This window comes from Mugil cephalus, chromosome 17 (assembly GCF_022458985.1).
Source record: "Mugil cephalus isolate CIBA_MC_2020 chromosome 17, CIBA_Mcephalus_1.1, whole genome shotgun sequence".
Taxonomy (NCBI): domain Eukaryota; kingdom Metazoa; phylum Chordata; class Actinopteri; order Mugiliformes; family Mugilidae; genus Mugil; species Mugil cephalus.
In genome coordinates, this window is record NC_061786.1 from 2,233,413 (window position 1) to 2,255,887 (window position 22,475).

The 22,475-nt window shown below is 39.0% G+C and overlaps 1 protein-coding gene across 3 annotated transcripts; it reads left to right on the forward strand.

The window, feature by feature from the left end:
- Window positions 1–139: 139 nt before the first annotated feature.
- Window positions 140–18,379, forward strand: dglucy (D-glutamate cyclase). Of its 3 annotated transcripts, none has more exons than XM_047610150.1 (15): window positions 140–255; window positions 1,787–1,869; window positions 7,187–7,340; window positions 8,262–8,348; window positions 9,157–9,310; window positions 9,605–9,755; window positions 9,855–9,977; window positions 10,155–10,394; window positions 11,617–11,734; window positions 12,698–12,840; window positions 12,967–13,066; window positions 13,840–13,988; window positions 14,835–14,954; window positions 15,497–15,657; window positions 16,324–18,379. In XM_047610150.1, exons 2-15 carry the CDS (start codon window positions 1,794–1,796, stop codon window positions 16,483–16,485), a joined length of 1,938 nt encoding a protein of 645 aa, XP_047466106.1. In that variant the 5' UTR covers window positions 140–255; window positions 1,787–1,793; the 3' UTR covers window positions 16,486–18,379. The 3 variants fall into 3 exon arrangements, with proteins under 3 accessions (XP_047466106.1, XP_047466107.1, XP_047466105.1); XM_047610151.1 differs by having other exon boundaries at window positions 205–351; XM_047610149.1 differs by lacking the exons at window positions 140–255; window positions 1,787–1,869 and adding an exon at window positions 4,071–4,374.
- Window positions 18,380–22,475: the final 4,096 nt, after the last annotated feature.

Below are 22,475 nucleotides of genomic sequence, written 5' to 3' on the forward strand. Positions count from 1 at the left end.
ACAATTAAATTTGGCATCTGTCCATCTTTATGGAGACTAATTTGAGTTTTATAAACTTGGACGAGTCCGCGGGTCCTCTTTGAAACAGAGGAGGATTAGGAAACTGGTTCAGGTTTGAAAGACATTTATTCTGAAGTCTGAGCGGAAGTGTGACGCCTCTGCCGTGTCCCGTCTTCTGTAGTATACACAGTTAATGGTCTTGGCCGCTCTTTGAACTGCTTCGGGGGTTTAAAGACATTGAAGTATTTCTGACAGGTATGAAAGCAACAGTGTGAAGGAGTTACAAGCTGGCGAGTCGTGTTATTTTCTCTAGCTGCTTCGTATAAACTGCGTAGTGACTGGAGAGACTTGGTAAATACTGACGCCTCTAATTTAACGATTTTTAAGTCTTGTTGATAACATCGTCGCTCATTATTTGTACTAGATGTGCTGGGAATATGTCATTATGCTAAGCTAACGTGGCAGTGTTGGCATGGATGGATTTTAACTCGGACACGTGCAACACTTACCTGAAGAAACCAAATAACACAAAAACACAAATAAACAGCCTACTGCTGCAGAACCACACGCAGTCAATGTCAGTACTATTATAGAGGATATGCACGTGACGTCACAGCAAGCGGAAGTCTCCACCACCAGATATTCATTTGCACTGGTGTTTTCAGAACCTCATGGTCTATTGTTTATGCCAGGGGTTCTCAAAATTTTTGGAGCCGGAGACCACTTAAAAGGGAGAAAACTTTCGAGGACCCCCTCATAATCCTCACGCCAATTAAACATATGTTTAGTACTATTTTTGATTCCAACATCATTTCACTTTACACACGGAGTAATTTTATTCAAATGACATTTTGTCTTCACAACATTTATCATTTTCAAGTTATAGGTGTTGAAGCTTTCAGAAAATGAACAGTATCAAAACTGGCACAGTCAAAACGAATCAGTTAATTTCAAAACTGTTTTAAGGCATACTTAAGTGCTCCAGCTTTAACATAATTTATTTCCCCTACACAAATTATTGGCAGAAAAATTAACAACAACATTCCCCACCCTTTTGTGAGGAATAAAAATCTTTAGTTTTGTTCTTACACTCTGGGTGCTTTGTAATGAGATGCCGTTTTAGCTTGACTGGCTTCAGGGCTTCATTTGCTAGCACCTGAAGACACACAACACATTTTGGTCTTCCCTCACTGTTTTCAATAAGTCCAAACTTGTCATATTTTCTCAGTTTAGCTTTTTTGGGCGTAGCATTACTTGAAGTGAATGTATTTAAATATTTGTCCATTGACACAACAAAGAAATGCTGAGCAGTGCAGGAGCTGTGCGGCAAATGGCTCATGAGTAAAGCGACATACAGGAGAGTGACGCGTGACAGATTTACGCGGTGTCACAATCATATCAGACTTTTTATTCAGCCAAAGCTAATGTAGGAGGAAGCAATTGGTTTAATGTTTTATTGGTGCAGCGGTCCCCACATGTAACTATACACTTTTTTAATGATAGAGCATAACTTTATTACAAATTATTTACAAATTATTTTACGGACCGTCAAGCTTTTGCACGGGGACCCCAGTTTGAAGACTGTTGGTTTATGCAAGGAGAGAGGGAGAGATGAACAACTGCATAATCACTCACATAAAAACAGCCTATTAGACACATTTTCATTCAAGTTTTAATATCCACAGTTTACAACAGTAGCTTTGTCACCATCAAGTTAAGTATAAATTAAAAACAAATTTTGCAAATTGCTTTTTTATGTGTTTGTTGTACGTGTGCTCATGTTAAGGTCAAGAATGCTGTCTGCTGCGCGGGCGGCCAGATGTTCCGTTGTATACTTCAGGAGTATCTCCAGCTCTGCCATGAACAAAGGTGAAACACACACACATATATTCACTTTCTGCTTTTCTATGTGTGTGTTATTATCAGGGATGGAGAAGCACATAGACATGCCTTTTCTAAAGCAAATTTACTAGTTTGAAACTTGATTGAGAAAAACATTTCAACTAATTTAAAAGATATTCAGTAATTGTAAATTAACAGGATGATGATGTTATGCAATAATATACTATGCAGTTACACTATACACTTATACAAATAGTAAACAGGTGGATAGTATCAAACACAGAATTCTGGATGTTTGAGAAATCAAAAATGAATGAAAATAACTTTCTGTAAAGGAACAGTGCTTTCTGTAGGGCAGGCATGTCAAACATACGGCCCGCGGGCCGGACCCTGCCCGTTGGGTCATTTAATCCGGCCCGGCATAAATTTCTGAGTATGTCAAAAAAAGAAGCGAGTCTCTAGCTAATTTCTATTAAAAGTTGTGATTTTTTAAAATAAATACAAACCAAATGCTCCCTCCGGCCGCTAGAGGGCAGTAAATGTGTAAAAGCGCTCACGTCAAGCATGCGGCACTGACACGAGTTAGTCACAGGAAATAAACATTCGCAACGTGATGTGTCCAAGTAAAAATAAACCGGCAATCTTGCTTCACCATTCACCACTACTAAACAAGTTATCGGTCAACACACCCTTCCCAAAATGGCACTGTCAAAAAAAAGAAGAGTGGACACGGAGTGCAGAGTTTTCCAGGAGAAATGGACCGAGAAGTATTTATTCACAGAAGTGAATGCAAAACCAGTGTGCTTGGTATGTAATCAGCAAGTTGCAGTGTTCAAAGAGTTTAATATTCGGCGCCACTCATCATAAAGACAAATATGTCATATTAAAGACAATTAATATTGTGCAGTATATTCTCAGCTTCAGTAGGCCCAGCATAGTAGTTTGATCTGATGTAGTCTAATCTTATTGCCCATGCACTGCTATCATTTTTTTATTTTATTTTATTTTATTTTGTATTTCTTTTTTTATTTATTTCAAAGCAGTATGACAATTAAGGCGAAAATATATTTTTTATAGCTCCCACTTGAGTTTGTTTAGTGTGGTGAGTTGGTTCAGGTGTAAAACTGCATTCACTCAACTGTTAAAATAAACCAGTTGTGAACACATTCACGGCCAAACATGAAAAATATTTTTTTTCCCATTGTTTTTGAATAAATGTGTTGTGCTTAGAAAAGATCCCTTGTCATCCGTGATTATAATATGTAGGGTAGGCTACAAATGTAGGCTGAATGATAAAGCATAGTACTGAAAAACAAAGCTAAATATTTGGAGTTGACATTCTTTTGCTGATCCGGCCCACCTGAGAACAGAAAGTCTGGATCCGGCCCCAGAGCCTAACTGAGTTTGACATGCCTGCTGTAGGGGATACTGTGTTTATCCACCATGTTTATAGTGTTATATCAATTTAGCAGTTCACAAAGCAGTACCATTGTTGAGACACAGGGCAGCAGCAGAGTGCTGTTTTATTCTGTCTCCTATCTTCCCTCCTCCTCCTCTTGACGTCAAACTGCCTCACAAAACCTGCCTCTTAAACATGGAACTTAGTGTAAAGGCAACAGTCAACTATGCAACTATGTTATGTGTCACATATACCTAATTCAAATTAGCAACCGTATGAATGTTGAATCCAGATTGGTATTTCAGCCTGTGTGAATGTGTTTGTGGAGAGGTTAACTAGATGCAGCCAGTTAAACATAAACACAGAGAGCAGTAAAACAAGAAACACTAGTAACAGTCATTTACAGTGCATCCCAAAAGTTAAGTATTTTCTGTAAACTTAACGGAAATGTTGACAGGACAAGAGAATTTAGAGGAGTAATTATCGGTTAACTGATTATTGGCTTCAAGTGCACATGCAGTGCAGCATTTCACAGAAATGTCTATGTCATGTTGATCGTCCTCACATTCAGGTGTGCTAAGTAAGTTAATGACTGACCGGCAGGTGTAGCTTTTTGGCCAGGCAAGGCGTGGGGAGTTTAGCCAACATTTATACTTATCTTTTAAACATGAAGACAACAGAGTTGATGAGAAAAACTCTTACAAGAGTAAAAAAAAAGCTACTCAAAACACTAAAAATATCCCACATCAAAAACAACGGTTTGCAAAAAAAGGAAGTACTGGTGGACACAGAAACGGTCACCAAAACTGAAATGCTCAGTTTTTCAAAGATTAACCACATCTAACTCATCTTCTCTCAAACATTAACCCTAGTGCACCATAACAACTACCACAATACATGTGGTAGTTGTAAATATATGACTCTACCTTAGATAAGGGATGAAGTTGTAGTCTAACCACAGAAAGTAGTCTCATTTGAGAAGACAAAACTAGTTGTATTTGGAGTAGTATACAGAAGTCTGGGTTCTGAAATGCAGCAGACAGCTGATCTAACTTCTCTGAGTCCTGCTCAACTGAGGCTGTTGATCAGGCAGAAAGATTCCAGAATAAGCACCACAACTGGCTTAGCTTACGGTAAGAGCCCGTGGGTCACCACTCTCAGTCATATGTGGCATAGTTGTGAGTTATTAGGGCACTGTATCTAATTGAAACTTATCAATACAAGATGGTAATGGATTTAAATTTATAATTAAAATGGCATAAGTGGGACTAACGGTGACGCCAAAACTGAGCTCCGTCCGTTTAACTGTAAATTTCCTAACAAAACTACCTAAACATCGGCAACCTTACACAAACTCGACATGGCAACTTCTTTGAGAGGCAAAAGCTCGAAACAGGAGAACACGAAGGACAAATATGAAATTTTGAAGCAGACTGCGAATGGTGCGGCAGATGCTAGCACTAGCAGCTCTGCGTCTACTCCGGACTGGACTACTCCATGAAGGACGCTATTCTAAGACAAGCCTGGAGCCAAAGACGGATCCTCTACAAAGCAGAGCCGACATTCTTCGATCATGATTACTCCCCGGAGTAACAAAAAAGAAAGCCCAGGTGCGAGATGTAATCAAACAGCTGAAGTTACAGAAAAACGCCAACGCCAAATGCATCTACACAGCACAGCTAAGAATCTCCACTGATGATGGTGAAAAGACCTACTCTACGCTAACACAGGCTCTGCCGGTGCTACGGGAGGTCGGGATTCAGGTCCGGGTGGATGAGAGGGAGCAGATGGAGAGCGAGTTGTCCCGCTACAGATGGAGCACCGCGGGAGAGAGTCGAGGGAGAGACCCGGCGGTGCTAGCTGGATAGTTTAAATTGTATCAATTATAATGTAAAGGGTATAATAAGTCCAATTAAGAGAAAAAAACTACACTGCTCTGTAGCAATAATACAAGAGACTCATTTGTCAGAAAATGAATTTAGGAGAGAATGGGTGGATCAGATATATAGCTCCTCCTTCAAAAACGTGAGGAAAAGAGGCGTTGCCATTCTGCTAAATAAATCAGTTTATTTTAACAACCAAAAAACAATTGTGGATAAGGAGGGTTGATATGTGATGGTGATAAGAACTAAAATTACTCTAGTTAATTTATATGCCCCGAATGAGGATTGTCCAAACTTTTTTTCAAGATGACAGCATCTCTATTAGCAGACAAAGCAGTGAGAACTATTTTAACAGGTGGAGACGTCAACATATTTTTGAAATCAGGAACATATATTTACAGAGCTGATCAATGTAATATAGAACCTATTACTATATCAGACCATGCTCCTGTCACCCAAAGATTCAGGTAGGACCAAATAAGCAGTTAAATACTAGAGACTTAAGGTATCATTATTAAACGATGAAGCAATTCAACAAGAAATATGTAAAAACTTAACAGACTATTTGAAATCTAATGATAATAACCCACTCTCCCCTTCTACTCTCTGGGAGGCAGCCAAAATAGTGAGGGGTAACATTATTGCTATCTCGTCCAGGTTAAAAAAAACAAACATTATCTCAGCAAGTTGAATTAGTTTAAGATTAACAGTAGATGAGTCAAATAAATTGACACGTTCAATTACAGAAGAAGAAATCAAAAAGTATTCTCAGACTGAAAAATAACAAATCTCCATGGGTAGATGACTTTCCTGGAGAACATTATAAAATATTGGTCAGTGAGTTAACTTTGTGAAGAGCAGGGGTGTCAAACTCATGTTACTTCAGGGGCCACGTACAGAACAACATGATCTCAAGGGGGCCAGACCTTCAAATAATGACAACTTCGAATGTTTCCCTTTGTTTTAGCACAAAGAAGTACATTATAAAAGTGTTTATATTTAATGCCCTGCACTATTACAAAATCTTTGAACAACTAGATGTTTCTTAAGAAAAAGAAGTGCAATATCTGTATGTCTCAATGTTGTGTTATGCCCACAGCTCTTACTAAAATTGTGTGAAAGGAAGTAATACATTTCGTTGGAAATTTTGCAGTTAATGTCTTCAGTGTAATTTTTGCACTTTGCAAATTCATCCCGTGGGCCAGGGTGTATTGTTTGTCACACAGTTTAACATTCGGCTTATACATGGCGTTGTTCTTATGAGTATTAATCAAGTTTCCAAACCTTTTTTCCGTGCTTGGTCAAGTCTGTGCGGTGAAAAACATGGCCGACACTCTAAAGAAATAACCTCGCCCCCTCCTACATGACGTGACCTGCATGCTGTTCGGACCTCGCTTGAAACACTTTGATCTCGTTAGGAATGTGTTCGGACCTGGTTAGGACCTGATCAAATGTGTTAAGATGTGTCAGGAACTCAGAGACAGACAAGAAACAGGATGAGATAAGAGATTATTGTTGTTAGTGTTTTGTATATTGTGTTTTCTGAACCTGGGGGAACTTTGATTCTGAAATCCTTTCCATCTAACTGTGACAATTTTTCACCGTTTCTCAGTTACAGTATATTATGTCTTAGAAATGCTGCAAATCTACAAGTATTATCTGGCCCCTTTAACCTGGAGGCTAGCCCAATTTACCTCGGTCACAATTTTATGCGACGTCGGCATAAAACGTCAGACATACCATTTGAGCAGGCTTCATGTGGTGATGGACAAAATAGTAACAGCGACATAGCCAAACACCTCATCTGAGTCCATAGAGTTGAATATGATTTCATGTCTTCTATTAGTTGTAGGATTATCCAGTGGCATCGGTTGTAACGTCTCAGAATCACTCATATTCTGATATGAATTGAGAGTGGCTATGACAAGCAACCAGTCCATATTTTAACATGAAAGACAATTGACAGTTTCAAATGTGACAAAGAAAGACACATACTTCTGCTTTATGATAACTGTTGTTTTTGTCTATGCTGATATGTTTAAAATGTGTGTCTGTTTGTCAGGTTATCAGCAGGCTAATGTTGTCGTCCTGCCCGGTCATCTAGCTGATGACTTTGAAGACTTCTGTCGCAGTAATCCAGCGCCCTTGCCGCTCCTTTATCGCAGCCAGTTTGGAGAGATCTCCTGTCCACCTCTGGCTAGATCTGCTGACATAAGGTAGTACACATGTATGCAGCACCCATTCATCAGGGCATTTTGATGTGGTTATTTATTTATTTATTAGCTAAAAAAAAGTTTCTCTTTAATTTAATTCATGAAGCACAGAGGTAAATCTGGTTCCATTCATTGTCCAAATGATGATAAGGTGATCTTATATGCATCCCTGAGTGTTTGAGTTCTTCAGTTGTCACACGTGATCTGAGCATGTGTGGTATGGATCACTTTTAATATATCAGGTTGACATTGATATATGAGGTGCCTTTCAGCACACTACTCTATGCAGATAAAAGGGCCACAGTTACTCTGCCCAGGAGATTCTTCAGCTGGAGGACACCAACACATCACAGAAATTTCTAGTTGAAATGCTGACTTGAATATTTTTGCCACAATTTTCCTATGCAACAGCAGTTCAGGGATGTTTTCTCTTCTTGATTAAGGGCTGTCCCCAAAACTACCACAATGCTTAGTTAAGACAAGAAAAGAAAGCTCTTGAGAAGCTGGAGACTGGGGTGGTTGTTATATTATTAATAAACAAGTTATTATGAAAAGAAATGGAGATAACATTTCTATTCATAGATTAACAGTCACAATTTATATTTACTTTTTAAAACTATGGTATCAACATTGGCAAAGCTATTTTCAAATTGTGTTTATTCAAGTCTAGAAAGCATTCATAGCCATGTAACCTTTCAGAATGAGTTAGGGATACACAATTGACCAAAACATCAATGTTTTCTATTTATTTACTTTCAGATTAAACCTCTGAACATCATAGATGGTATTTAGAATAGTACTCAAACTACATTTAGTAAAAAGAGTGTATGGATTTTATTCATTCATGTATCAGTCACACTTCAGTCTGCATTCTCCTTGCGTCCTTGTTCAAACTGAACGTGTTTGTGTTATGTGTGTCTTCAGGACAGACATCTCTCAGTACTGTGTGTATGAGGAAGGCCGCCTGGTGAAAACTGTCTCCAGTCTACAGGATTATAGAAGTCAACCAAGGTACATTAACACATGCTGACAGATCACTGACTAAAGCTGTTTGATGCAGTTCACACAGAAAGATATGTACACCTCCATTATGATAACTCAATGGAATAGCTTACTGTGTTTGTAAAGAGTCTTGTTTTCCTGGTGCAAATATTTTATGCTATATGCAAGCTAAGCCTTCCAAAATGTGTCTGTAGCATGGATGATTGCACATTGTCTGAAAAATGTCTAGTGTAATTACCAAAATAGTTTAGGTTTGTTTGCACTCTAACTTTGGGTCCCAACAGATTTTAGTGTGATTTGATTAGTCCAATAAGTTTGTTGCACAAGATAGTATTTAGTAATCTATTCTCAGTTTCAACATCCATACATAAAGTTAACAAGTGGAATGATGGACATCGTTAACTGCTTTTAACTCACCATAGGATTTTGAAATTCTTCATGCACTTAACATGTTCTTACAGTATCTTCCAGCAAAGTATTTTTTTTTGTTTGTTTGTTTGTTTTTTGAAAGAAATAGCTGGAAACAACTATAAGGTAAAGTAACACAACAAAGGTCTTTAGTGGGGTTCTGCCTTAGTACCAAACCTGTCAATTGTGTTTAATGGCCTGTAGCATTAAATGTTGTGACATCTTTATTTTGTCATTTGTGCATCCACAAAGCAGCAGCAACATTTGTGAGGGTCAAAGCATAAATTCTAGACACATTTGAGTGTAGAAGTAGATGATTGAAATTAATGAGTTTCAATTAAAACAAATTAAAGAAAATATCCATTTTGACTTTGTGAGCCTACCATCTTCTCTTATTCTTTTGCTCTAGGGCTGCACCAGAGCAGCAGGCTGTGCATTATGACCCATGTTTAAACATGGTGTCTTTCTACCTGGGCTGCAGTTTCGGCTTTGAAGGCAAACTGAAGAAGGCCGGAGTTCCTGTCAGGAATGTAGAACAAGGCAAAAATGTCAGCATGTATAGGGTATGATCCATATATAAATCTTGAACTACTTCACTACTAACTGTTTAACATAGTTGTTTCAGGACATGCAGGATGATGTCAGTTAGCAGTATACTGCATACTGCATGCAGCAATAGAAATGTACCTGATTATTGTGATAGCTTGATGTGGACTGTTTGTATATATAACCTGTGGTGTGAACAGTCAGTGATCTCTTGGGCAGCAGAGCTCAGTTTATGTCTCCGGATTGGCAATCTTTGTCTCTTTTGTCTGCACAGCACATGTGATTTTTTTTTTATCTGTGTGTATGTTAAGACTGGAGTTAGCTGTATTCCTGCTGGAATATTCAGCTGCCCTCTAGTGGTCACTATGCGTCCTGTTCCAGTTGACATGCTGGATGCAGCAACCAGGGTTACTCATCTCAACCCACTTGCACATGGAGCCCCTATACACATAGGAGACCCAGGTATACACATTGTATACAACACCGTAGACTTAAGTCACCAGTATATGAAAAGACCATCCTATAAGTAATCGCCGTGAGTTTTTTTCATTCTGTGTGCAGCTCTCATTGGTATTGAGGACCTTTCTAGACCAGACTATGGGGAGCAGGTGGACGTTCAGCCTGGTGATGTGACGGTCTTCTGGGCCTGTGGCGTGACTGCTATAGAGGCAATACTCAGCAGCAGTGAGCAATATGATTGACTAAAGCTATACTTGCATCGTAACCATTATAACAACTAGATAGTTTATAGTAAATGATCAGGATGACAGACTCCTCTCAAACAGTAAAACGACTCAAGTTTGATTAGTTAAAATGTCTAAAACAGTCAATTGACTTACATCAAGTTGTGTTATCTTTCAGAGCCTTCGTTGGCATTCAGTCACTCACCAGGATGTATGTTCCTGACCGACATCCCAGATTCTCCTTCTTCCTCCATAACTCCACCCTCCGAGAGCATGGATCCTCCATGCACCAAAACCAATCCTGAGCTTACTCCCCTCTGCTTCCAGGTATCCCACAAACCCTTGTTGTACAGCGTGGTATCTCAGGCGGCAGTGGCAAGGGTCAGAAAACTGGAGACGATAATTGGAGAGGACCCAGGTAAACATGCATGTAAATGTCATCAATCTAGCTGAGATTATAGCAGGAACACGAAAACTGTAAACTGGTGATTTTTAAACCAGAACAGTTAATTAAAAGCTGCATTACTGTAGAGCTGCAGAATCAGGTCATACCTTTCTGTGCAGGATAACTTTCACACTACACACAGGATTTTATCAGCTCAGCTCAGCTACACGCGGCCTCCATGTGAACAGGAATGCCACGTCGACCCGGGTTTTTCGGGTTTTTGTTGATGTGTCTGCCTGTTACATTCTGATTTTGTCGCTCAACCGCCTGTCAGACTATATCACCGTAGAGGCTTCAGCTTAAAAACAAGTTTTGTTCTACTCCCAATAAAGACTGATCTCTGAGGGGCAGAGATTTTTGTTCAGATTTTTTTCAATAAAACAAATCAAATGTTCTGTTACACGATCGTTAATGGAAGCACACAGGTGAATTAGCGCATGGGGAAATTGCTTCATCACTAAGTTGCATTCACTTGTATGCAGGGCTTGACATTAACACCCGCCAACCCGCCAAATGCGGGTGAATTTCAGCAGTGTCGGTTAACACAGCCACTCCCAGTAGCCACTTTGGCAGGCTGAACTTTATATACATTTTTTAATTGTACTTTTCTCAAACGGCATCTGAAATAATGAACCTCCCCCAGAACAGGTAAGAGAGGTAGAAATAACTAGGAAGTTAATTTTACACGAATAAAATCTCTTTAAATCATTATTTTGAGTCACATTATTGATGAATAATAAGCCGTGTTCTAAGCGGCTCTTAATTTGTGTTAAGAAACCACAATTTTCAACTAGCCACAGTGGCTGGTGAACAAAAGAGTTAATGTCGAGCCCTGCTTGTATTATATTTCATTACCATACAAGTAATGAATTCATTAACAAAAGCACTGCTTATACTACTATACAATGTATTATTAAATACCACTGTGCTGTATACATAATAAGCCTATGCTAACCAGTATATTAAGAGCCAAAGAATCTGCATCTAATATATGAAAAATGATAGAGGTGAAGGTAATTTTTGTACAACAAAAAAGGAGCATCCCCCTAATAAGCTAGTCATTATCAGAAATGGAAAGGTGACAAAGAGTTCATGGCTATGTCACTTCTGCAAAGTCGCTAAGTGCTTTGCTTCATTTGAGATCACTGGCAATTTGGCAGGAGGTGTATGTGAGTTTGTCAATTTCTGTCACCAGGTCAACGGGGGATCAAAGCTTTATTTGTTCAGGACGAACTTCTTCGCTCCTGTCTGGCCCTGTCCCACGCCTCCTCTGTTGCCATAACAACTGGCTTCCCCACACACTATATGCACAGGTACATTCTTGATATACGAGGGCATGTACACCACACATTAACACTCCCATTAACTCAATCAGTTCATTATTGGAATCTAATAATACAAGATATAGCTGATGATCTTATGTGACAGTTGAGATTATAAGAGGAATCAGGGGCAGGTTGGAGAATTGTTCATCCAGGCAGGAGTGTATAACTGGAGGAGGCCATGAAGACTTGGCAGGTTGATGAGACCATGACTGCAGATGTAGTTTGGAGCTCCACAGGTCAGATATACAGCGGCAGGGGGGACAGTGATTAATAATAGGAAATAAAGAGATTAGAGGACAGGAACTTCATGCCAGAGAAGAGAGAGTAGAGGACATGTCCTCAGTGCGTCGTCTCCCTGCAGCCTAGGCCTGCAGGGCATAACTAAGGTATGGTTAAGTCCCGCCCTGATTATACATTTTGTCAAAAAGGAAAGTCTTAAGCCTGACCTTAAAAGTAGAGACGGTGTCTGCCTCCTGAACCCAAACTGGGAGCTAGTTCCACAGGAGAGGAGCCTGATAGCTGATTAGATTTCAGATTTCAGATATGATGGAGCTAGGCCTTTCAGGGCCTTGTACGTAAGCAGGAGGATTTTAAATTGAATTCTAGATTTTAAAGGGAGCCAGTGAAGAGAAGCTAAAAATGGGGTAATATGATCTCTCTTGCCACTTCCTGTCAGTGCTTTTGCTGCAGCGTTTTGAATCAGTTGGAGGCTTTTTAAAGAGCTATTTGGAGTCGGACAGTAATGAGTTACAATAATCCAGCCTGGAAGACACAAATGTAAGAACTAGTTCTTCAGAATCACTCTGAGAAAGGATTCTGAAACACTTTGTTATTTAGTTAATTATTCAGTATATATCTTGTTTTGTGGAGCTTCACAACATCAGATTTAGAAATCACACTGATCCTTTTGAAAACTCGATTTATTTGTCTATTTTTTGTCTTTCCCATTAGCCCTCCTGATGAGACAGACGGCCCACCTGGAGCCATCGCCATGGCAACCATGCTGCTGTCTCTAGGGAAACAGGTGACAATGTTGACAGACAGGAGAGCCCTGGAGATGAACCAGGCCATTATTGATGAAGCAGTGAGGACAGGTGGGGACAGTTTTAATTCTCTAAACACTAAAATGACATGTTGTAGTTGTCATCCTTATGCTGGATGTGAAATTGTTTTTCAGTTTTCAACATCTAAATGTCATATATACTGTATATTTACCTCAGGAGTGCTGAAATCTGCAATCCCATTGGTAACTTTTGAAGACAGTGGCCCAGACTCTGCACTGCACTTCCTGTGTCACCATGGAGACTCTAGCAAGCCCAGGTTAGCTGATTTGGGATTTAAATTCACAGAAGGGATTGAATATATTGATCCTGCTGCTATGTGATGGCTACAGGTATTTAATCAAATCATATGGAAGAACCACAAGCTGTCGTGTGCACACGTGGTGCTAAACATCCTGCAGTGATCTGCATCACAGAATTGCTGTGGACATGAATCTAATTTGGTGTGAGATTTGTTTAGATAGAGTGGGAGAAATTGTGTTGAAATTTAAAAAAAGCATCAGTTATGTGGCAGAAGGGGTTTCTAGAAAGCATTTTACTATATACTACGTATTCAGATGATTTATGATATGTATTCTTATACTTTCTACACAATTCGCCGTCTGTATTAACACACTACATAATTTGGGTTGGTCCTATGAAAGAATAAAGTTTTGTTCTAGCCACTTCTCAGGAAGAAAAACAACACCAAACATTTGAAATCGAATAAGACTTTGCAGCATTTAAAAGAGGATGATGGAAAAGGTCCTGTTTACTGATGAATCTAGGTCTGAGGGGGTTTTGCTTCTCTGAAGCTGGACACTTGCAGATTTGAGTCCATTCTGCATTCAACTGAGATTTTACTTTTCACAGGAATTGTTTAGCTAATATTCTTATCGATGATGAAGTGTTAATTTCATACACTGATATTTGTAAATGTTTACTGGTGGTCTTGGACTCTGTACGAAGATAATAATCTCCCTATGAAGCACTTTGGTGTATTTCCCAGCTTCAGCAGTGTGAGAGCAATGTGATTTTGATGCTGTATACCAGGTACGACCACCTTGTGGCAATAGAGCGCAGTGGACGAGCTGGAGATGGAAATTATTACAACATGAGAGGAGTAAACATCAAACATCTGGTGGATCCCATTGATAATCTGTTTATTGCTGCCAAGGATATTCCAGGAATTATGACTACAGGTACGAACAGCATGTTTTCTTTCTACTGCTTCAGTTGAATGACTTAAATTGTATATATTGCAATAACAATAATAATACTTAATTCTAATATTTTTTAGGCAATCACATGAAAACACTACATACATTTCTGAGAGAAACTTTATGTACATGCTCCAGCCGTATTTTAGTTAGAAATATGACATCCAGTAAGAATTCATTCACATGCTACCGTCACATAAGGATATATTTAATAATGCTGTAGCCCATAAAATTATGTTTCTGCATGTCTTCAATAAACATGTACACTTCCAGTCAAAGGTTTGGACACACCTTCTCATTGAATTGAATGAGAAGGTGTGTCCAAACTTTTGACTTGTTGTGTAAATCAATGTAATGACCAAGAAAAAAGGCCAAGCATTTAGTAACTATACAGGTTGTGGGGTGTAACTCCGGAGGAAGCTATAGAACATGAATTGCATAGCAACATTTGACAAAGAAGCAGAATAAGTGACATAAATGGTGTGCTTTGTCCTGCTGCATTGATTTAATGTGATTTGTGAGTCTATTAGTGGTACTGTAATATAATGCTAAAACGGAGCAACACACTACTATTAAAGAGCAGGTGCATTTTCATTTTCCACTTCCTGGACTAGCGTATTAAATAAGTCTATCTATCTTGGTATACTTGCTAATCATGTTATTAGAACTGTTAGCGCAAACACTGTATGCTCTGTAAGCATATATTTTCATTCACATACAGGAAGTACAAACTGTCTTGACAGACACAGTTTGTGTCTTCTAAATAAAGAATATGTCCACTGTTCACCATACTGTTCATTTCTCTGAGCAGACATTGTGTTTCTGCAGGAATCGGTGACGGTGGTAATGAGCTGGGGATGGGTAAACTGAAGGAGAGGGTGGAGAGCCTTATGCCTAATGGCAGTCTTATAGCCTGTGATGTCCCTGCTGACTATGCCATTACTGCTGGTACGGACTTACATTCTCTACCAAACACTGTAGATTATACTGTTACAGTGGGCGTGCACACACATACACACACACACAGAACAGATTGGTATTAAATACAGTTGTAACCTAAGTGGTTAAACTGCCTCTGCAGTTATAGATACTCAACTTCCATCTATACACATACTGTATACACTGAAAACACATCAGATAGAAACTAAGCTGGTGTCAATGACATCTTTGTTAAACTGTCAGCACATGCTACTTTGTGTAAAATAGAGAAGTGAGACCAAAAAGGAAATGCTGACCAGGAAATGATACATTGCCTATGTCACAGTGATGCAAATACACAGACATGAGGGTAAAATAGCGAAGTGAGAATTGGACTGTTTAAGTCATTACCTCAGCTGACTGCGTACGTCGTTTCATTCCACAGATACTATGGAAGTTCCCGTATAACTATAATTTCAACAATATTTCAGTTGCCTTGATTACGTCTTAGTTAAAAAAATGAAACGGAGACCTCGTTTAGCCACTCTCACTCATGTCCCATCCTGCTGCAGGGGTGTCTAACTGGGGAGGATATGCTGTGGCCTGTGGGCTCTACCTCCTCTATACATGCCCTTCACACCAGCGGTACTTAAAGAAAGGATTGGGGCCAGTGCGTGGGACCCCACAAGAGCAGCTGCAGGACTGGACTGCTAACCTGCCATCTGTGGACAAGGTAACAGACACACAAGCACATTTCTAGTTTCACTTTTTAGTTTAATTCCTTCTGCTTTCTTGTATATTAATCTTTTTTTTTCTGTTCAGTGGATGCACTAAATTCCACAGGAAAATTTAAGTGTTGCCCTTTTTTCTCTCTGGCCCCTTTTTCAGTCAAATTTCTTGTAGACTTTGAACAATATATGGTGCATAAATATCACACACGTTTGTGATCTGTGTCTGTTCTCATTCAGACTCAGAAGGAGGTGAATGCTTCACAATTTCATACTGATGCAGATGAATGTGCCTGGTCCACATGACCTACAGAGCAACACAAGTTAATTCAAAAAGAAAACCGATTTCACACAAATGACATACTCAGTTTGAATAACATGCTAACCAAGTATATGCATAGTTTTGTTTATTCACACAAAAAATACAATTAAATGAAAATAGTTCATCTGTGTCTTTTCAAGCAAAAATGTTTAGTGTGGGAAGTGTTGTCTTTAAGCCTCTTTCAGCTTATTGCTCTAGTTTCTTAATGCCATACCATTCTCTTTGAACAGTGAATGTTGGCTATTTGTCAGGTTTGCAGAAACAGAACTTCTAGTGAATGCTAATTTGGACGTTGCATATTTCTGCCACTGCCATTCACACAGATGCTCTTTCTCCTTCTGTGTACCAGGAAGAGACTTTCCTTTCAACTCTGGTGAGTTTTGGAATACGTAGTGGGAAAACTGGTCACCTGGCCATGGAGGTGGATGGCTTGACCTTTCACCCCACGCACTCTGACATCATCACCAGACTGCTGGGAGAAACACTTGGCTCCACCGTGCAAAATGCTTGATCACTTTCTGCCTGTTTGGAGTTTTAACCAATCGGATGTGAAAGCTATTCAGGGACATGGCCAAAACAAAAGTGCCAGAGGAAATAAGAGAGAATGAATAGAGAGTAGTGTGTGGGTGATTTCAGATGCTTCCTTGGTTACCTTTCAGGCCTCTTCCTTGACTACTACTGACAAAGCAAAGTAGACTCAAATAAAACCAACTCTCTCTTCTTTCTGTCCTCCCTCTTTCTGGCTCTAAGCTGCCCTAGAAATGAATAAATAGTCTCTGAAAAATATACACTGCCAGTCAAAGGTTTGGACACACCTTCTCTTTCAGTCCAGTGAGATGTGTACAAACCTTTGAGTGGTGGTGTATTAAGATTTCTAAAAACGTTTTGTAATGGTTCAGGCGTCATTGTGTTGTTTCTGGCAGACTAACCAGCAGATCTGTGAACAAGTATGATGACAATGATTCTACAGATTGTTTTATCGTGGCCAAAGTACATGTGTACTGTTTGTTGGATGTGCTGTTTCCAAATCTGCACAACTGTTGACACAGGTCCAGTAGGTTTCAATACCAGAGATGTGGATTTGTCTTGAGTGAATCAGTGTAACACCAAGCTGGCCACACCAAAGTTAAATGCTTGGCTTGCCTTTGCCATTAGCTTTCAAACTGAAAAGACATGATTAATATTCAGAGAAAATCCAGCTCCAAATTAGTTGAGATTGAAGTTATCAAAACAGTAATCATAGAACATAGAAAGTCAGTGAACTTGCAACAGACTTGTTTTGTTCCAAGTATTCTCAGAGTAACTGCACATTGTACATTCCACATCATGCAGCTGTCTGTCATTGGTAGACCCTCTCAGACTCCTAAATTTGGACTCCTTTCAAACAGTGCATAACTAAGCCTTCTGTAATGAAGTCTCATGTCCCTAGATAACCCTGACTGTAACATCACTATAACGTTATTTTCTTATATGTTTGGGTGTGCAGTACTTCTTTTGATCAATTAAACTTCATTCATAAATGTACCACAATGCACGTCTAAATTTGTAACATGGAGTTATTACACATTAGTATACTTGATGATCCTTTTCACTCTGCTGATACTAATGCAAACAAAGTCTAAGGCGTTGAAAAGCTACATTTATATATCACGTAGTTCATATACTGTGTAACTCATCTGATTAAGCCTGTGCCCTACAAACTGAGGCCGTAGACTTCACCTGCAGGTTGTCACCTCTCTCTGTCCCCATTGCTTCATGTCCCTCTCCACAGAAAACTATCCAGTTGAGGCACAAAGACCATTTGTTTAGCATGAACATTCGTTAACTTAACAAGGAACACAGTAGTTTGGTGTGATGCTGATGTTATGGAGGTCCTTTGGGATGCAGAAAGACTGTGGATGAACTGATGAATTACACTATGCTTAACAACTTGAACGTCCACTTAAAATTGATCTGAACATGTGGCCTTGATCTTCAGATGTATAAATCTGACAATGGGCTCTGCATGGAAGAGCAAAAGAAACACTCTGGAGGCTTCTGTGCTACAACACTCCACCCCAAATATCATTTCTTTGTCTGTTGTGGCATCAGAGTTGCCTATACAAATACTTCAAATGTGGCACACTTAGTGTGAAATTATGAGAAAGAAAGAGCAGAATACTTATTTGTCACTGTGTCTTTTCCTTAAAAGCAAATATTTTACTGTTCAAAATAAGCAGCTGTAATATTGAGCCACTATTGAATATTGTCATGAAGAATTTACAGTGATGACTGTTTTTTATGGAATGGAATGGAAGCTTAATGCACATTACTTGCCTCTCAGAAACACGCCATGTGATCAGACATTCAACAATTGTTCAACTGATGGAGATATGATTTAAATAAAATGTGATGTCACAGTTAAAGAAATGTTTTTGGACTACTGTATGTAAAATATTGACTTTTGAATTGCATTTGACTTGGTTTAGACTATTAGGGTAGTGTCTTAATAGGTATGCACAGCAATAGGGGGCTTACGAGCTTTTAGTGAACTTTATTAATCTCTGTAGTTCCAGAGTTCTGCCAAAATAAGAGGAATACATAAGTAGCTGCCAGCACATTAAATGAAATCATTATGTTCTATAGAATGGGCTGCCTTCACATCCAAACGCCAATCCCATCTGATCCAACGGAATCAAACCTGTCCTTCCTGATTAATCAGCAGCAACAGGAGGTTGTAGTCTATAATTAGCATTGTAGCTGCAAATCTCTTATGGTTAATGTTACTGTAAAGTAAGAAAGCCATCCTCTGTACTACTTTATACTGCAGTGGTGCATGGAAAAACATGCACCACAAAAACATGTTTTCCACAATAAAGGAAAGACATTAGGCTGTGCTATTTGTTCAGGCAACAGTCATATGATCACATTCATGGTTAGCATAAAGAACAGATGTGGTTGTTTTACAGCCTCTCTGTGTGAAGGGAGCGATGGGTTACATGATGGATTTGACTGCGTTTACTGTTTCATTTCCTTACTGAAGTAATGATTATCTTAACAAAACTGGAGACTGAGGCATATTATATTTAGACGAGAAATGGCAATAGGGGGAAGCATAAAGGATGATGAAGCCAGCAGAAACCAAAGAGCAAGCATGTGGCTGCAGTAAAGGGCTATTACAGAAAATGACCTCAGATTGTAAGGCGCATATATACTTAGATCCATATAGTCACTATGCTGCTTATATAAGTCTGAAAGTCTGAAAGTACTATCATATATTTTAAATGAAATAATTTCATACTTTTATATTAAATAATTAAACCATGATTCAGAGCACAGTAATCTCCAGTACAAACAAAAGTGTAAAGCTGCAGTTTGTGAAAGTTTCAAATCAGCTTACTAAATGCACTTATAAAATGAAAAACTAATTTTTTTTTGTGATATGAAGAGATTCTCTCACCTAGCTTCATTATCACCTGCTTTTCCTGGGACAAATGATCTCAAATAAATCTTTCTTAGGACAAGATTGCTTTGTTATATCAAACAGCTCATTACTCTGAAAGTGGAATGTCTGTTGTCCCTCTGGTCTTCCCCTGCATACAAACTAAACTGAGGTGTCAGAAACCACAAACAATGGTTTGTATCGTTTAAATATTTGGCCTAACCCTTGTATCACACTTTACCAGTGTCTTTCCTAACACCACTTTTCAAATGAATAGGGAGTGAAACCAGGACCCGTAGATGCCATGGTTGTCAGAAAGACCAAAGCAGGTGCTACAACAGCCAGTGGAATAAGGCATGTAATAGAAGATTTAATAGGCAGATGACAGTTAGTGTTATTGCATTGTTGTTATTGAGTGGTATCCCCTTTAAAAATCCAGTCAATCTTCCTTCTGTATATTTTAGATAACATTACACGAATCACAGGTTTGTCATTTATCAGGCTACAATGTGTTGTGGAAATGCCTGTTGTTGATTGCCTGATGATGTTATGTCAGATCTGCACAGTGGTGATCTCCCAGCATCTTCCACCCTCAACCCTGGACCTGCCTACACTGGAATCACTGCCAAACGAACATTTCAACTAAAAAGCCACTTGTCGACTCCATCTTTGACCAGGTGCAAGCTGGCAGTGTGCTGTCCTACCAACATCCTCCACCTCCAGCAGACAGTGTTATAATCCAAGAAGTTGCACCTTCATTCCCAAGAGCGCCGCTTGAGGTTTTCCATCTGCAACCCACTGAATGTTCATTTGTGCCTACACACCAACAACACCTGCATCTATGCTCCCTATCTGTGACCTTGACACAGAGACGTGACTGAGGAGGCAACCAGATGCCAAAGTGCAATAACGGAGTGGCATTCACTGAGGAGGGAGAGGGTGACTGCTTCTCACTTTAGGGAGGTAGGCCACATAAGAGATTCAAGTACAGCAGAAAACCTGGCTGAGAGGATCGAAAATCGGCTTGTGATAAATTTCATAGTAAGTTTAAAGTTTTCCACATAACTCCTGGCACAAATGGGCTGCTAACATCAGGCTAAAGTTAGCTTGGTTGCACTAACATCAATTCACTAGCTTATGTCTGCGTTACTGTAGGTACAAGTAAGTATAAAACGTTGTCATATTGACCCATGTTCAAGTGACTGAAACATGGAGGAAAATTTATAATTTCAGACCTGTTGCTGTTTCTCATATGTCTAAATGAACATCACACTTCTGTAGCTAATGTAATGTTAGCTGCCATGTTTACTTTCAGTGACGGTCTGGTCTGGAGCTCAAGTTATGCATATGTGTTCATCCATATCCATATTCCTCCATTTTTTAATTTTTTTTACAACAACTAAAACTAGGCAAAACTATCACATATAGAAGTGACTAAAATGTGACTAAAACTAATAACCATTTTTGTCCAAAAGACTAAGACTATATCTGCAATTGCTGCCAAAAACAACACTGCAAGTATCAAGTATTTTCTGTGCTCAAAATACTCAAAATGGCATTTGGCAACAGCAAATGAACAATTAGGCAAGATTGGAATTTGAAAAATGTATTTGTAATCACGCTGTCTGTGGAGTTTTTTGGTAAACAGACATAATTTATGTTAACACACTGCCAAAACACAAAGTGTGTGTCCTTGAAGCCAAACAAACAGGCTAAATCATTTACATCCTCACAACATGTTTGTAAAGTTAAGGTTTTTAGCTGGATTTCTGTTTATTATATGGGAGCTGTTCTGGATGCAGCATGTAAGTATCAAGAAAACTAGCTTTAAATGGAGACACTACCATTGCTCTCTATAGGTTTCTGGGTAGGTTTTCTAGGAAAAGAGGAGCCACAGAGAGGGAGAGGCAGGAAAGACAGAGAGATGTAAACAGCTGAGGCTGTTTTCTTCTTCCCCTGACTCAGTCGAAGAGCAGCTTTCACAAAAACATGCAAATTTGTACGGTATAGTGTACTCACCCACAGTTCTGGTCTAACCCTTTGGGGTGTGGTTTCTGCTTCATCAGGTCCTTTACCAGTAACAGCCTGTGATTCGACACCATGTTTGACATGCAGGGAATGGCATAAACTGTCTTGGGGGAAGTTTTTAAGACCTTGTTCCTCAAATTGTGGTTTTCAGTAATAAATGGAGCAAACTTATTAAACTTCTTATCTTATCTTATCTTATCTTATCTTATCTTATCTTATCTTATCTTATCTTATCTTATCTTATCTTATCTTATCTTATCTTATCTTATCTTATCTTTTATGCGTACGTATTGGCTCTCTGCTGTGACAGTTGGAATCACTGCAGTGAATTTAGAGATAATTCAGAAACCTTCAATTTCTGCACATTTTGTTCCACAGTTAACTTTCAGGGTATCTGGTGTCACAGACTTTCGGTGGCTTATCTAGTTGGCTGGTTTGGACAATATTACCAGTTAACCCATCCTTCATAATTCTGGTTTCTGTTTTATAAAAGAGATTAAATAAATGCTCAAGTGCCACAAGTTGTAGCCTATTCCAGATACATTAGTTTTCAGAGTCACTACACACACATTATCATTACTTATGTGATTATCCGTCTATTTGATTTCATTATGCAAGAATTTTTCTTTGTTTGTTTCAGTTGTCTCGTAGCATAGCATAGCATAGCATAGCATAGGATTCATTTGCCTAGGTCTGTCCAGTTGAATTCAACCTTCTCTTTTACAAAGGAAGGAAAAGAAAAGGAATGGAAACATGACCTATCAATGTTCAAGTAGAACATTTCCAAACAAACAGGACACAACAATCCCGATATCTTTTTTAAACTCATTCAGGGATACTTGTGTTTAAGATTAGCATTGTCCCTGTATTTATTAATATCAATGCAGCGTAACATAAACCCTTTTTTTTGCTGAGCCATCTTCATGGTGGAACTGTTGATTAATGATTACTTCAATATTTTTTTCTCGAGGGAGTGAGTGATTCTGTGCTGACCTGTTTTATATCTATGATTATAACTTTTTTGTTGAGTGTGACTGATTACAGAGTGTTTC